We start from the raw sequence: 14,524 nt of genomic DNA, 5'->3' as shown, positions 1-14,524 counted from the left end.
TTGCTCGCATTTGGTCTATATCCCTCTATACCCATCTCCATCTTATCCATGTAACTGTTTAAAAGCTTTTTAAAAGACAAAATTGTACCCGCCTCTACCACTGCCTCTGGCAGCTCGTTCCAGACACTCACCACCCTCCGAATGAAAAAATTGCCTCTCTGGACCCTTTTGTGTCTCTCCCTTCTCACCTTAAACCTATGCGCTCTAATTTTAGACTCCCCTACCTTTGGGAAAAGATGTTGACTATCTACCTTTACGATGCCCCTCATTATTTTATAGACATCTATAAGATCACCCCCTGCGCTGCAGGGAAAAAAGTCCCAGTCTATCCAGCTTCTCCTTGTAACTCAAACTATCAAATCCCAGTAGTACCTTAGTAAATCTTTTTTGCACTCTTTCTAGTTTAATAATATCCTTATTGTGATCATTTTGCTGCTTGGGGCTGACTTCAATAGTTAGAGAGATAGATTTGAGATATAGAGCAGCTTACCTTCACAGAGCGCACACAGATAGACAGTAGGGCAGCTCTTTCAGCTAGCTTTTAACCCCTTCTCCATATATTCCAAGTGGAAAATGGAATCCATTAATCCATCTAAGGATTACACACGGGGGGCGCTATTCTCTCAGAAAAATTCAAACTGTCGAATGGGCGAGAAAGCGGTAGGTTTTCTCACTGAATTTTTCAGCAAATGTATGAAATGGGAATTCACGGCACTCTGTGCATAGCAGGAGCCATAATGCTAATCTTGCCAGTAGAGGGTGGAGTCTCAGTTCACCTATGAAACTGGCTGCTGAGCTCTCGGGCACCATTGTACCCCTAGAGTACAATGATCTCACACAATATACACAGTATACTGGGAGAATTGTCACCCCTCCCCCCCCACGGACACCAACCCCCCCGATCGCTACCCCAGACATCACCCTCCCTGGACATCGCCCCCCTCCTTCCTCCCGATCGCTGCCCCAGCCGAATGTCCCACCACTCCCGATCGCTGACCCAGCTGATCACCAACCTGGCCAATTGCCTCCCCAGTTGTTGCCCTGGCCGGTCAACCCCCCTCTCTGCAGAGTTCCCCCCTTCCCACACCCCTATGGAGCTTCCCTCGCTTCCCCCTGTCAGGCTCCACTCCTTCAGGCCCTACCCCCTCAGGTCCCACCCCCTCAGGCCCTGCTCATTTGACACTACCAGGGCACCCAGTGGATGGTGCCTAGGTGCCAGGCTGGCACTGCACCATGGGCACTGCCCGGCCATGCCCTCGACCACCCAGTGACTTCAATGGCCTCCGGTCCCACCGGTGAGGCCATCTGGTCCCTGTTGGTGGTGACCATCTGTGATCCCCGCCGGTGAGGACCTCGTCCGGCGAGGGGGCTATGGTAAGTGAGCCCAGCCGAAAGTGCCAGGGGCTTGTTAATGACAAACTAATCATGTCATTAATATTGAAATCAGATAAGCCCTTTCTGGGCACAAGGCCCAGCAAATCAGAGTCAGCAAGATTGCAAGAAATGTGAAACCAGGTCTGAATCCAATTTTTTACCTCTTGCCCTATCTTAGCGGCTCGCCTCACTAAAACTCTAGTGTACAGATTGATGTCATCACCATCCTCTGGTATTGGTCAGAACCATGGATTCTGAAAAGCAAATAAATGCAACTGCTGGAGCACTTCCATCCATGCTACCATGATGAACATCGGATAACAGGACAACATCAGATGACAGGACTGATGCGCGATTAATTCACACGGGAGGCTAGATTGTACCCGGGAAATAAAGGCTTTTATTACTGACAAGAATGGAGCACACTATATACAATACAATCCCAGACTAAAGGGTCTCCAGGCAGTGCAGTGACCTTTATACTTCCCCTAGTAGGCGGAGCCAACTGGAGTGTACCACAGAACAATATCAACAGGTAGAACAGCCCAACCCTAACACCAACAGTAATTACAGTAACATATCTACAAACCCCATAGCGCTGACCATCCATGGCTCAGCACTCATAGTGGTAACCAACTATGGTTCACCACATTCACCCCTCCTTTAAAAACAAAGGCCGGTGGGGCAAAAAAAAAACAACAGAACAACTGTTCATATAATCACAAGTTCAGTCGCATTGGAGGACCGCACCGTCTCTGCGACCTCCTCAACACTGGCGGTAACGCCGTTTCTGGTGACCGTGGTGACCTTCTCTCCAAGGCGGTGTCCAGTGACTCCTCCAGTTCCTCACGGACAGGTGGACCACGAGGTGGCGACAATCTGCTGGACTCGAGCACGCCTCGAGGTGGTGACAATCTCCTGGACTCAGGCAAGCTGTACACGGGAGTAAGAGGATTAAGTGGTGGTCCCGATACTGCCCGCGCCGTGTCAGGAGGGGAGATAAGGGTCGGGGGGTCCCTAACTAGGGGTGTGGGAGCGACTGGGGTGACCAAGTCCCCTGCTGGTGCCAGATCTCTAATAGAGACCGTGTCCTCTCGCCCGTCAGGATATGCCACATAGGCATATTGAGGGTTGGCGTGGAGGAGATGGACCTGTTCAACCAAAGGGTCGGACTTGCGGGTCCTAACATGCCGCCGCAGGAGGACAGGTCCTGAGTGCGTCAACCAAGACGGTAATGAGGTCCCAGAGGAAGACTTCCTAGGGAAGGAAAATATCCGCTCATGTGGAGTAGCGTTGGTTGCCGTACACAGGAGTGAGCGGATAGAATGGAGCGCATCAGAGAGTACCTCTTGCCAACGGGAGACTGGAAGACCTTTAGACCTCAACGCCAGTAAGACAGCCTTCCAGACTGTAGCATTTTCTCGTTCAACCTGTCCGTTACCCCTAGGGTTGTAACTCGTAGTTCTACTTGAGGCAATCCCTTTTGAGAGCAGGTATTGCCTCAAGTCGTCACTCATGAATGACAAGCCCCTATCACTGTGGATATAGCTGGGGTAACCGAACAGGGTGAAAAGATCCCGTAATGCTTTAATGACCGTGGCAGTGGTCGTATCAGAACAGGGAATGACAAAAGGGAATCGTGAGTACTCGTCAATCACATTGAGGAAGTACACATTCCGATCTGTCGAAGGAAGGGGGCCCTTAAAGTCCACACTCAGTCTTTCAAAAGGGCGAGTGGCTTTAATGAGGTGTGCCCTGTCAGGTCGGTAGAAGTGCGGTTTGCATTCAGCACATACCTGGCAGCTTCGGGTTATGGACCTGACATCCTCCATTGAGTAGGATAGATTCCGGGCCTTTATGAAATGGAAGAGCCGAGTGACCCCCGGATGGCAGAGGTCATTGTGGAGGGCCTGTAATCGATTCTCCTGCACACTTGCACATGTTCCACGCGACAGGGCATCCGAGGGCTCATTGAGCTTCCCTGGACGGTACATGATATCATAGTTGTAGGTGGAGAGTTTGATTCTCCACCTCAAGATTTTATCATTTTTGATCTTACCCTGTAACGTGTTGTTGAACATGAACGCCACGGACTGCTGGTCCATGAGCAGGGTGAATCGTTTTCCCGCCAAGTAATGGCGCTAATGCTGAACGGCCTCCACAATGGCCTGGGCCTCCTTTTCCACCGCAGAGTGTCGAATTTCGGGGCCTTGGAGGGTGTGAGAGAAAAAGGCGACGGGCCTGCCCACCTGGTTAAGTGTGGCGGCCAAGGTGAAATCCGATGCATCAGTCTCCACCTGAAAGGGGATGGACTCATCAACAGCGTGCATCGTGGCTTTCGCGATGTCGGCTTTTATCCCTTCAAAGGCTAAGCGAGCCTCTGTTGCTAGGGGAAAGGAGGTAGACTTGATGAGCGGACGGGCTTTGTCCGCATAATTGGGAACCCACTGTGCATAGTAAGAGAAGAAGCCTAAGCATCTTCTCAGTGCTTTGATGCTAGTGGGCAGGGGAAGTTCCAGTAGGGGACGCATACGGTCTGGATCAGGGCCAAGGACCCCGTTTTCCACCACGTATCCGAGAATTGCTAAACGGCGCTTGCGAAATACGCACTTCTCCCTGTTGTGGGTCAGATTCAGGCGAGACGCAGTGCGTAAAAATCTAAGGAGGTTGGCATCGTGGTCCTGCTGGTCATGGCCGCAGGTAGTGATGTTATCCAGGTACGGGAAGGTAGCCCGCAGCCCGTTCTGGTCCACCATTCGGTCCATTGCACGCTGGAAGACCGAGACCCCATTCGTGACGCCAAAGGGAACCCTTAAAAAGTGATAAAGGTGACCATCCGCCTCAAAGGCCGTGTATTTTCGGTCCTCTGGGTGAATGGGGAGCTGGTGGTAAGCTGACTTCAAGTCAATGGTGGAGAACACCCGATACTGCGCAATCTGGTTGACCATGTCAGATATGCGCGGGAGAGGATACGCATCCAGCTGCGTGTATCTATTAATGGTCTGACTATAGTCTATGACCATCCGGGGTTTGTGTCCAGTTTTAACCACCACTACTTGCTCTCTCCAGGGACTAGAGCTGGGTTGGATGATCCCTTCCTTGAGGAGCCGCTGAACCTCAGATTGAATAAAGATCCGATCCTCAGCGCTGTAACGCCTGCTCTTGGTTGCGATGGGCTTGCAGCCTGGCACTAGATTCTCAAATAAGGATGGTGGGGTGATTCTGAGTGTCGAGAGGCTACACGTGGAGTGCGCTGGGCAATTTGGAGGCTGCTGTGCTCCCACTGAAAGTGGAGGGAGCGGCCCATTGTACTGCAGGGTTACACTCCTCAGGTGGACCATAAAGTCTAGTCCCAGGAGCATCGGAGTGCAAAGGTGCGGTAACACAAGGAGCCTGAAGTTCTCGTAAACTGTGCCCCGCACCGTCAAGTTGACCACGCAGCTCCCTAGCACGGTAACAAACCGGGACCTCGACGCCATCGAAATTGTCTGTCTGACAGTCTGTATTCGGAGACCGCACCGTTTCACGGTGTCAGGGTGAATGAAACTCTCCGTGCTCCCGCTGTCAAACAAACAATGAATTTGGCGTCCGTTTACCTCTATGTCCATCATGGACTTGTCGAGTCTGTGAGGCTTGGCCTGGTCCAGGATGATTGACGCCACCATCGGATCTTGGGAGCCGCTGCAGGCAGCTGAGATGGTTGATGATGATGACCCCTGCTGGTCGTCCGCGGTCGGTGCCGACCAAAATGGCTGCGCCCATGGATCGCACGTGGTCGGTGTCGCTAAAAGTGGCGGCCCCTGCAGGCCGCACATGTCTTGCATCTCCGTCGTCAGGAATGGCAGCGCTCTGGAATCGCACGTGGTGGAGGACTTCGAAGACGCTGGAGACAAGGAGACAGGCTCAGGAGAATCACACGCCGCACTGCTATGTTTGGAGGGTGGTTTGGTCCTGCAGACTTTGGCATAATGCCCTTTCTTTCCGCACGCAGAGCACAATACCGTTCTGGCTGGACATCGTTGCCGAGGGTGCTTCGCCAATCCACAGAAGTAACACCGCGGGCCTCCTGGAGCTGCCGCCGTCGTCAGGTCCGAGGTTGGGAACACAATCGCGCAGTTTTTCGGGGCCGCTGAATAAAGCAGAGTCGGTGGCTGCACTTGCCACGATGTTCCCACATGGTTGGTGGGGTACGTTTCTAGGCTTCTGGAGGCCGTCTCCATAGCGTCAGCCAATTCTACTGTCTTAGTGAGGTCTAGGTTACCTTGCTCTAACAGCCGGAGGCGAATGTACGACGAGCCGATTCCCGCCACGAACGCATCGCGGATCAAGTCGCTCGTATACTGGGCCGCCGACACTGACTTGCAGTTGCAGGCTCTGGCTAGCTGCTGGAGTTCACCCAGGTACTGTTCTGTCGTTTCGCCGGGCTGCCGCCGTCGAGTGGCTAGAAGATGTCGAGCATGGATCTCGTTTGGCGGTTTGTTGTACCACTTCTTAAGTAGTTCGATGGCCCCTTTGTAGTCTTGGGCATCGCGGATTGCTAAGTATACGGTGTCGCTTACCCTCCCGTGGAGGACCCGCAGTCTATCGTCGTCGTTTTGAATGGCCGTTGAGGCATCGATGTAGTCTTGAAAACACTTTAACCAATGGTCGAAAGTGTTCGACGCTCCTGCCGCACGTGGGTCTAGTGTAAGCCGATCGGGTTTCAGCATTTGCTCCATGGTTTTCAAAATTTTGTCAGTAATAAAATTGATGCGCGATTAATTCACACGGGAGGCTAGAATGTACCCGGGAAATAAAGGCTTTTATTACTGACAAGAATGGAGCACACTATGTACAATACAATCCCAGACTAAAGGGTCTCCAGGCAGTGCAGTGACCTTTATACTTCCCCTAGTAGGCGGAGCCAACTGGAGTGTACCACAGAACAATATCAACAGGTAGAACAGCCCAAGCCTAACCCCAACAGTAATTACAGTAACATATCTACAAACCCCATAGTGCTGACCATCCATGGCTCAGCACTCATAGTGGTAACCAACTATGGTTCACCACAAGGACCACATTACGAACAATTAAGTCCTCAACTGACCCACTTTGCCCAGTATTGAATGCATTCGCTTACAGTGGAAATTGCACTGGACAGGATATGTGTCATGTATGGAGAATTCAAAAATGCCAAAAGCAGTATTTTATGGTGTTCTGATAAGTGAAATCTAGATCCATCTCACAAATCATAGAATCCCTACAGTGCAGGAAGAGGCCATTTGGCCTATCAAGTCTGTACCGACCACAATCCCACTCAGGCCCTATCCCCTTAACTCCACGTATTTACCCTTCTATTCCCCCAACACTATGGTGCAATTTACCATGGCCAATCAACCTAACCCGCACATCTTTGGACTGTGGGAGGAAACCGGAGCACCCGGAGGAAACCCACGCAGACACGAGGAGAATGTGCAAACTCCACACTGACAGTCACCTGAGGCTGCAACCGAAGCCAGGTCCCTGGTACTGTGAAGCAGCAGTTGTGCCACCCATAATGGATCTTCAAGGATCAACTGAAAAGACAGCTCTCCCTGGCTGACATTGACTTACCAGTGTGAGAGAAGGAAAGCAACTCACAAGTTTCAGACATTTGTGATGCTGCTGAAAAATGGTAGTCATGATGTGGAGATGCCGGCGTTGGACTGGGGTAAACACAGTAAGAAGTCTCACAACACCAGGTTAAAGTCCAACAGGTTTATTTGGTAGCAAAAGCCACACAAGCTTTCGGAGCTCCAAGCCCCTTCTTCAGGTGAGTGGGAATTCTGTTCACAAACAGGGCATATAAAGACACAGACTCAATTTACATGAATAATGGTTGGAATGCGAATACTTACAGCTAATCAAGTCTTTAAGATACAAACAACGTTGTTTGTATCTTAAAGACTTGATTAGCTGTAAGTATTCGCATTCCAACCATTATTCATGTAAATTGAGTCTGTGTCTTTATATGCCCTGTTTGTGAACAGAATTCCCACTCACCTGAAGAAGGGGCTTGGGGCTCCGAAAGCTTGTGTGGCTTTTGCTACCAAATAAACCTGTTGGACTTTAACCTGGTGTTATTAAACTTCTTGCTGAAAAATGGCACAGGCAACCGAAGGAGTCTGCTTTTACTAAAGCCTCTAGAAAGCAAGAATTCCACCTGCTCAAGAACCTGCAGTTCAAGAATTAGCCTCTTAAACTATCCACAGAGTCAAGTCTTCCCATGATCTTCACCCACATTATCATCATGGACACACATACATTCAGATATACCTGTGTAGACTGGGCTATTATTTCCTTCATAAAATAGAGCACAGCGGTACATCACTTCAGAACAAACATTTAACTTTTGCATTATTTTTACATAAAGAAACATGGATCCACAATGCAATGCACAACAACAAAATGGGGCAGGAAAGCAGACACGGTAGGTTAAGAAGCAGTGGTGAAATGACCTGAAGTCAGGTTTTAAGATCAAGTACAATGCAGGGGAAAGGGATGACTGGACATAAAGAGTTCTATACTTTTGAGGTTCAGAGATGATATGATACAATGAGGAAGCAAAAAGGAAGATAAGAGTACAGGAAGGCATATATGTCATATCAAATAAGTACAATTTGACAATGTTTTCACCATGATGACTTTGTCCCACGACCTTATGTAGCACTGTGTTCTCACCTGCTGTAGGTTTATCCAGCCAATGAAACAGGGCAGACTGAAAGGTGGTGATGGAAGAATCTAAGATGCTGAGTTACAGACATGATTCTTTAGTTATAATAATGCCAGGCTGTTGACTGACTGGCCTGTGGAACAGTTCTCCCAACTTGGGCATCATCTTGTCTTGTAAACCTGAACAGTTAATGAGAAATTGGAGAACTTGTACTCGTATTCCAGTAGAAAAATCACAGAACTCTTGTCGTTCAATCCCAATGTACAATCCAATGACTATCATTCAGGAAATGATGATTCACTCTCCATGTCAACTTCCGCATCCAAGAGAAAAGATTCCAACTCATGACCCCATTGTGGGAGATTGCACAACATAGGAAAAGCGGTGATAGAAATTGTACCACTGGTATTCTGCCTGAGGTTTTTGGACTGTATACACAGAAATGAGGAACGACTGTAGTGAAAGCTGTCAATTTTTCCAAAACCAGGCAGAGATCAGGGCCAGAGATGATGAGATACTTCATGGTTTGAATTCCAGAAGTCAATTTCCACATCCCTGCAGCTCAATTTTAGCCAGTGTGTGTAGAGTCTTTGATCCAGGAAGGAATTAACAAGATGCACCCTAATAAAAGTTCAAACTGCTTCTTTCACACAAAAAAATAAAGTCTGCCCAAGATAGAAACATAGAAAATAGGAACACAAGTAGGCCATTTGGTCCTTTGAGCCTGCTCTACGATTCATAATGATCATGGCTGATCATCCAACCCAATAGCCTCATCCCACCTTCCTCCCTTATCCCACCTTCCTCCTTTATCCTTTGATCCCTTTTGCCTCAAGAGCTATTTCCATCTGCTTCTTGAAAACATACAATGTTTTGGTCTCAACTGCTTTCTGTAGTAATGAATTCCACAGGCTTACCACTCTCTGAGTGAAGAAACTTCTCCTTATTTCAGTCCTAAATATGATATGGAGATGACAGCATTGGACTGGGGTCGGCACAGTAAGAAATCTCACAACACCAGGTTAAAGTCCAACAGGTTTATTTGGAATCACAAGCTTTCAGAGTGCTGCTCCTTCCTCAGGTGAGTGCCACTCAGCTGAGAAAGGAGCAGCGCTCCGAAAGCTCATAGAAAGATAGAAACATCGAAAAACTACAGCACAATACAGGCCCTTCAGCCCACAAACCTGTGCCGAACATGTCCCTACCTTAGCGATTACTAGGCTTACCTATAACCCTCTATCTTACTAAGTTCCATGTACTTATCTAAAAGTCTCTTAAAAGACCCTTTCGAATCCGCCTCCACCACCATTGCTGGCAGCCCATTCCACGCACCCACCACCCTCTGAGTGAAAAACTTACCCCTGACATCTCCTCTATACCTACTCCCCAGCACCTTAAACCTGTGTCCTCTTGTGGCAACCATTTCAGCCCTGGGAAAAAGCCTCTGACTATCCACTCGATCAATACCTCTCAACATCTTATACACCTCTATCAGGTCACCCCTCATCCTTCATCTCTCCAAGGAGAAAAGGCCGAGCTCACTCAACCTATCCTCATAAGGCATGCTCCCCAACCCAGGCAACATCCTTGTAAATCTCCTCTGCACCGTTTCTATGGCTTCCACATCCTTCCTGTAATGAGGTGACCAGAACTGAGCACAGTACTCCAAGTGTGGTCTGACCAGGGTCTTATATAGCTGCAACATTATCTCACGACTCCTAAACTCAATTCCTCGATTGATGAAGGCCAGTACACCATATGCCTTCTTAACCACAGCCTCAACCTGCACAGCTGCTTTGAGCGTCCTATGAACTCGGACCCCAAGATCCTTCTGATCTTCCACTCTGCCAAGAGTCCTACCATTAATATTATATTCCACCATCCTATTTGACCTGCCAAAATGAACCACCTCACACTTATCTGGGTTGAACTCCATCTGCCACTTCTCCGCCCAGTCTTGCATCCTATCAATGTCTTGCTGCAACTTCTGACATCCCTCCACATTATCCACAACACCTCCAACCTTTGTGTCATCAGCAAACTTACCAACCCATCCCTCCACTTCCTCATCTAGGTCATTTATAAAAATCACAAAGAGTAAGGGTCCCAGAACAGATCCCTGGGGCACTCCACTGGTGACCAACCTCCATGCAGAATATGACCCATCTATAACCACTCTTTGCCTTCTGTAGGCAAGCCAGTTCTGGATCCACAAAGCAATGTCACCTTGGATCCCATGCCCCCTCACTTTCTCAATAAGCCTTGCATGGGGCACCTTATCAAATGCCTTGCTGAAGTCCATATATACTACATATACTGCTCTTCCTTCATCAATGTGTTTAGTCACATCCTCAAAAAATTCAATCAGGCTCGTAAGGCATGAACTGCCTTTGACAAAGCCATGCTGACTATTCTTAATCATATTATACCTCTCCAAATGTTCATAAATCCTGCCTCTTAGGATCTTCTCCATCAACTTACCAACCACTGAGGTTAGACTCACTGGTCTATAATTTCCAGGGCTATCTCTACTCCCTTTCTTGAATAAAGGAACAACATCTGCAATCCTCCAATCCTCCGGAACCTCTCCCGTCTCCATTGATGATACAAAGATCATCGCCAGAGGCTCAGCAATCTCCTCCCTTGCCTCCCACATGATTCCAAATAAACCTTTTGGACTTTAATCTAGTGTTGTGAGATTTCCTACCCAGTCCTAAATAGTTTAACCTGCATCTCTCAGGCTGTGGCCCCTGGTTCTGGACTCCCCCTGCCATTGGGAACATTGTTCTTGCATTAACCCTGTCTAGTCTTGTTAAAATTTAATAGGTTTCTATGAGACTCCACCCTCCCATCCACATTCTTCTAAACTTCAGCAAACATAATCCTGACCAACTCAATCTCTCCTCATCATACGTCAGTCCTGCCATCCCAGGAATCAGTTTGGTAAACCTTTGCTGTGCTCCCTCTATAATAAGAACATCAAATAAGGAAACCAAAACTACACACAATATTCCAGGTGTGGTCTCACCAAGGCCCTGTATAATGGCAACAAGACATCCCTGATCCTGTACTCGAATCCTCTCGCTATGAAGGCCAAGATGCCGCTTGCCTTCTTTACTGCCTGCTGCACCTGCATGCTTACCTTCAGCAACTGACATACTTGCACACTCGCACACTGGTTGAAGCCTACTGATGTATCAAGATGCACTGGCGTTACTTTCCCCTGTGAAGTTCACTTGTCCTCTGTCCTATGATTCATTGTGAGCAATACTTGTCGCTAACTGGAATGCAGTGACAACCGATCCGTTTTATATTTCAAGATAGTTTTGACAGAAACTGGGCCCATTTTACTGCCTTTGTTTTATACGGAGGATTGCATGTGACAGTAAGCACTTTTAATAACCTTTATTTGTTGCAGTAGCATCCACATCTCTTCGCATTTCTATCTGGTGGGTGATGTAATTTGATTCAGTAAGATTTTAAAGAGAACTAATTTACACAGTGATGGGGCAAAGCTGGATTGTGGAACAAAACTGAAAGCTCTTTTCAAGAGCCAGCACAGGCTGGATGGGCCGATTGGCCTCATTCTGAACAGCTAGATTCTATGATTCCACAAGTTTAATTGTAGCAAGAACTTGGAGATTAGAAAACAGTTCAAGATCTGAATTTGATTTGATTTATTATTGTCACATTATATTAAACAGGGAAAAGTATTGTTTCTTGCACGCTATGCAGACAAAGCATACCGTACATAGAGAAGGAAAGGAGAGCGTGCAGAATGTAGTGTTACAGTCACAACTAGGGTGTAGAAAAAGATCAACTTAATATGAGGTAGGTCCATTCAAAAGTCTGATGGCAGCAGGGAACAAGCTTTTCTTGAGTTGGTTGGTACGTAACCTCAGACTTTTGTATCTTTTTCTCAATAGAAGAAGGTGGAAGAGAGTATGTCCAGGGTGCGTGTGGTCCTTGACTATGCTGGCTGCTTTTCCGAGGTGGTGGGAAGTGTAAACAGAGTCAATGGATGGGTGGCTGGTTTGCATGATGGACTAGTCTTCGTTCATGGCCCTTTGTAGTTTCTTGCCGTGTCAGGCAGAGCAGGAGCCATGCCTAGCAGTGATACAACCAGAAAGAATGCTTCCTATGGTGCATCTGTAAACGTTGGTGAGAGTCGTAGCTGACATGCCAAATGTACTTAGTCTCCTGAGAAAGTAGAGGCATTAATGGGCTTTCTTAACTATAGCATCGGATTGGAGGAACCAGGTCAGTTTGTTGGTGATCTGGACACCTAGAAACCTGAAGCTCTCGACCATTTCCACTTCATCCCCACTAATGTAGACAGGGGCGTGTCCTCCACTACATTTCTTAAAGTCGATGACTATCTCCTTCGTTTTGCTGACATTGAGGGAGAGATTATTTTCGTCACAGCAGTTAACCACATTCTCTATCTCTTTTCTGTACTCAGTCTCATCATTGTTTGAGATCTGACCCACTACGGTGGTGTCATCAGCATACTTGAAAATTGAGTTGGAGGGGAATTTGGCCACACAGTCACAAGTGTATAAAGAATATAGTAAGGGGCTGAGGACACAGCCTTGTGGGGCACCAGTGTTGAGGATGATCGTGGAGGAGGTGCTCTTGCCTATCCTTACTGATTGCAGTCTGTGGATTAGGAAGTCTAGGATCCAGTTGCAGAGGGAGGAGCCGAGCCCCAAGCAACGGAGTTTGGAGATGAGTTTCGTGGGAATAATGATGTTGAAGGCTGAGCTGTAGTCAATCAGCTGATGAGCGAAATATTCCACACAATTGCCTGATGCATTTGTCCAGCTGTGGTGAGCGAGTGGTTAAGATATTGTATATGAATGTTGTACTTGGGATTTGGTCTGAACGTTCAAACACTGCTTGCAGTGTCTGTAATTGAAATTATTATCTACTTCCATCAGCTCCGTGACTTGAAAATATATAAAACTTAATCCACTGACTCAAAGTTTGGAAACACAAATAATTTATCCAGATGTCATGTATGTGCCAGCAGGTTAAAAACCACCAGCATTTAAAAAGGTATTTCACAGGATGTGAGTCCCAATAATGAGGTTAGCAGTTGTATACCTATCAGAAATATACATCATTCAGCTAATAGGAAACACTTTGGGTAGATGATCACACCATTCAGGGAAGGTATACATATCTTTTAGAGCTACAAAAGCTGAGGAGACAGACAGCAAATATACAGAGAGAATCCTAAAAGGGAAATAATAGTATAATTGGCAACCTTTTCATGGAAGCAGAGAGGCAGTTTCCATCTAGTAGCCTGAGGGACATGTTTTCTATTGAGCAACCTTTAAGCTGGTTCCAACTTGCAAACCAGAAGCAAAAGTGTGGAAACCTTCGTGGAGGCAGTTCTCATATCTTCACTGAACCAAGAAGAGACATTCCCCAGAATAATGATTCAATCGCATATGGTGTGGTAACTATAAGCTAGCCTTTCCTTATAGATCTATTGGATTGGATGTTGTTTCAGAAGAGGAATCCTGAAAGAGTTCAGATCTCGTAAATGTACTTTGAATCAAAAAGAGTAGTCCCCTGGAAGGAGAGATGATTGCATGCTGAGCGGGCTAATGACATTGAAATCCAATCAATCTTGTGCTAAAAAGCCTCACACCCATTTTGGGCATGAAGTAGTTTGTGTCTGATGCGCGATTAATTCACTCGGGAGGCTGGATCATACCCGGGAAATAAAGGCTTTTATTAGCAACAAGAATGGAGCATACTGCTTAACAATACAATCCCAGACTAAAGGGTCACTAGGAAGTGCAGTGACCTTTATACTCCTATAGGAAGGCGGAGCCAACCGGAGTGTACCACAGAACAATACCAACAGGTGGAACACCCCAACCCTAACCCCAACAGTAACAAGAGTAACATATGTACAAGTACCCATAGTGATAACCATCTATGGTTCAGTACCCATAGTGGTAACCATCTATGGTTCACCACAGTGTCACTTGAAAGGAGCTGGGAATATCGCAAACTGTTTGGCGGCAGGCATTATTCAGATTTTTAGCTTCGCATGCTATTTTCCCGGCTCGCTGCCATTGGCGCCAGGTACGGTGAGGTGGTAAGATTCGCAGGCCATGTGGTTGCTACTGAATGGAATATCTTGATCTATGAGAGAATTTAATAAATGAGTACATTGAAAGCAGGGGCATGTGAACATCAACATCACAGAAAGAACATGGGAGAATTGAAATAGTTGAGTGAAGAAAAATGCATGTCCATAGTAGAACATTGACTCATCGCCAGTTATCACCCATTCTTAACAATTGCTGTTGTTTGATTCTGCAGATTTTGCAGAGCAGAGAAACGGTGAAATATATGATACCAGCTTTGAGTCCAGATGACAAAAGGGTCATCAACGTCAGCTCTTTTCTCTCCTTACAGATGCTGCCAGACCTGCTG

At 47.2% G+C, this 14,524-nt stretch overlaps 1 protein-coding gene across 1 annotated transcript; it reads right to left on the bottom strand.

Moving 5' to 3' along the window:
* Positions 1-1,755: 1,755 nt before the first annotated feature.
* On the bottom strand, positions 1,756-6,083 carry LOC144497758 (uncharacterized). The gene is made up of 2 exons (XM_078219196.1): positions 4,971-6,083; positions 1,756-2,307 (listed from the first exon to the last, which is right to left on the bottom strand). The coding sequence occupies exons 1-2, from the start codon at positions 6,081-6,083 to the stop codon at positions 2,299-2,301; spliced, it is 1,122 nt and encodes a 373-aa protein (XP_078075322.1). The 3' UTR covers positions 1,756-2,298.
* Positions 6,084-14,524: the final 8,441 nt, after the last annotated feature.

The sequence above is a fragment of the Mustelus asterias genome, chromosome 8 (genome assembly GCF_964213995.1).
Source record: "Mustelus asterias chromosome 8, sMusAst1.hap1.1, whole genome shotgun sequence".
Taxonomy (NCBI): Eukaryota; Metazoa; Chordata; class Chondrichthyes; order Carcharhiniformes; family Triakidae; genus Mustelus; species Mustelus asterias.
This window is presented reverse-complemented; position numbering and strand designations above follow the sequence as displayed.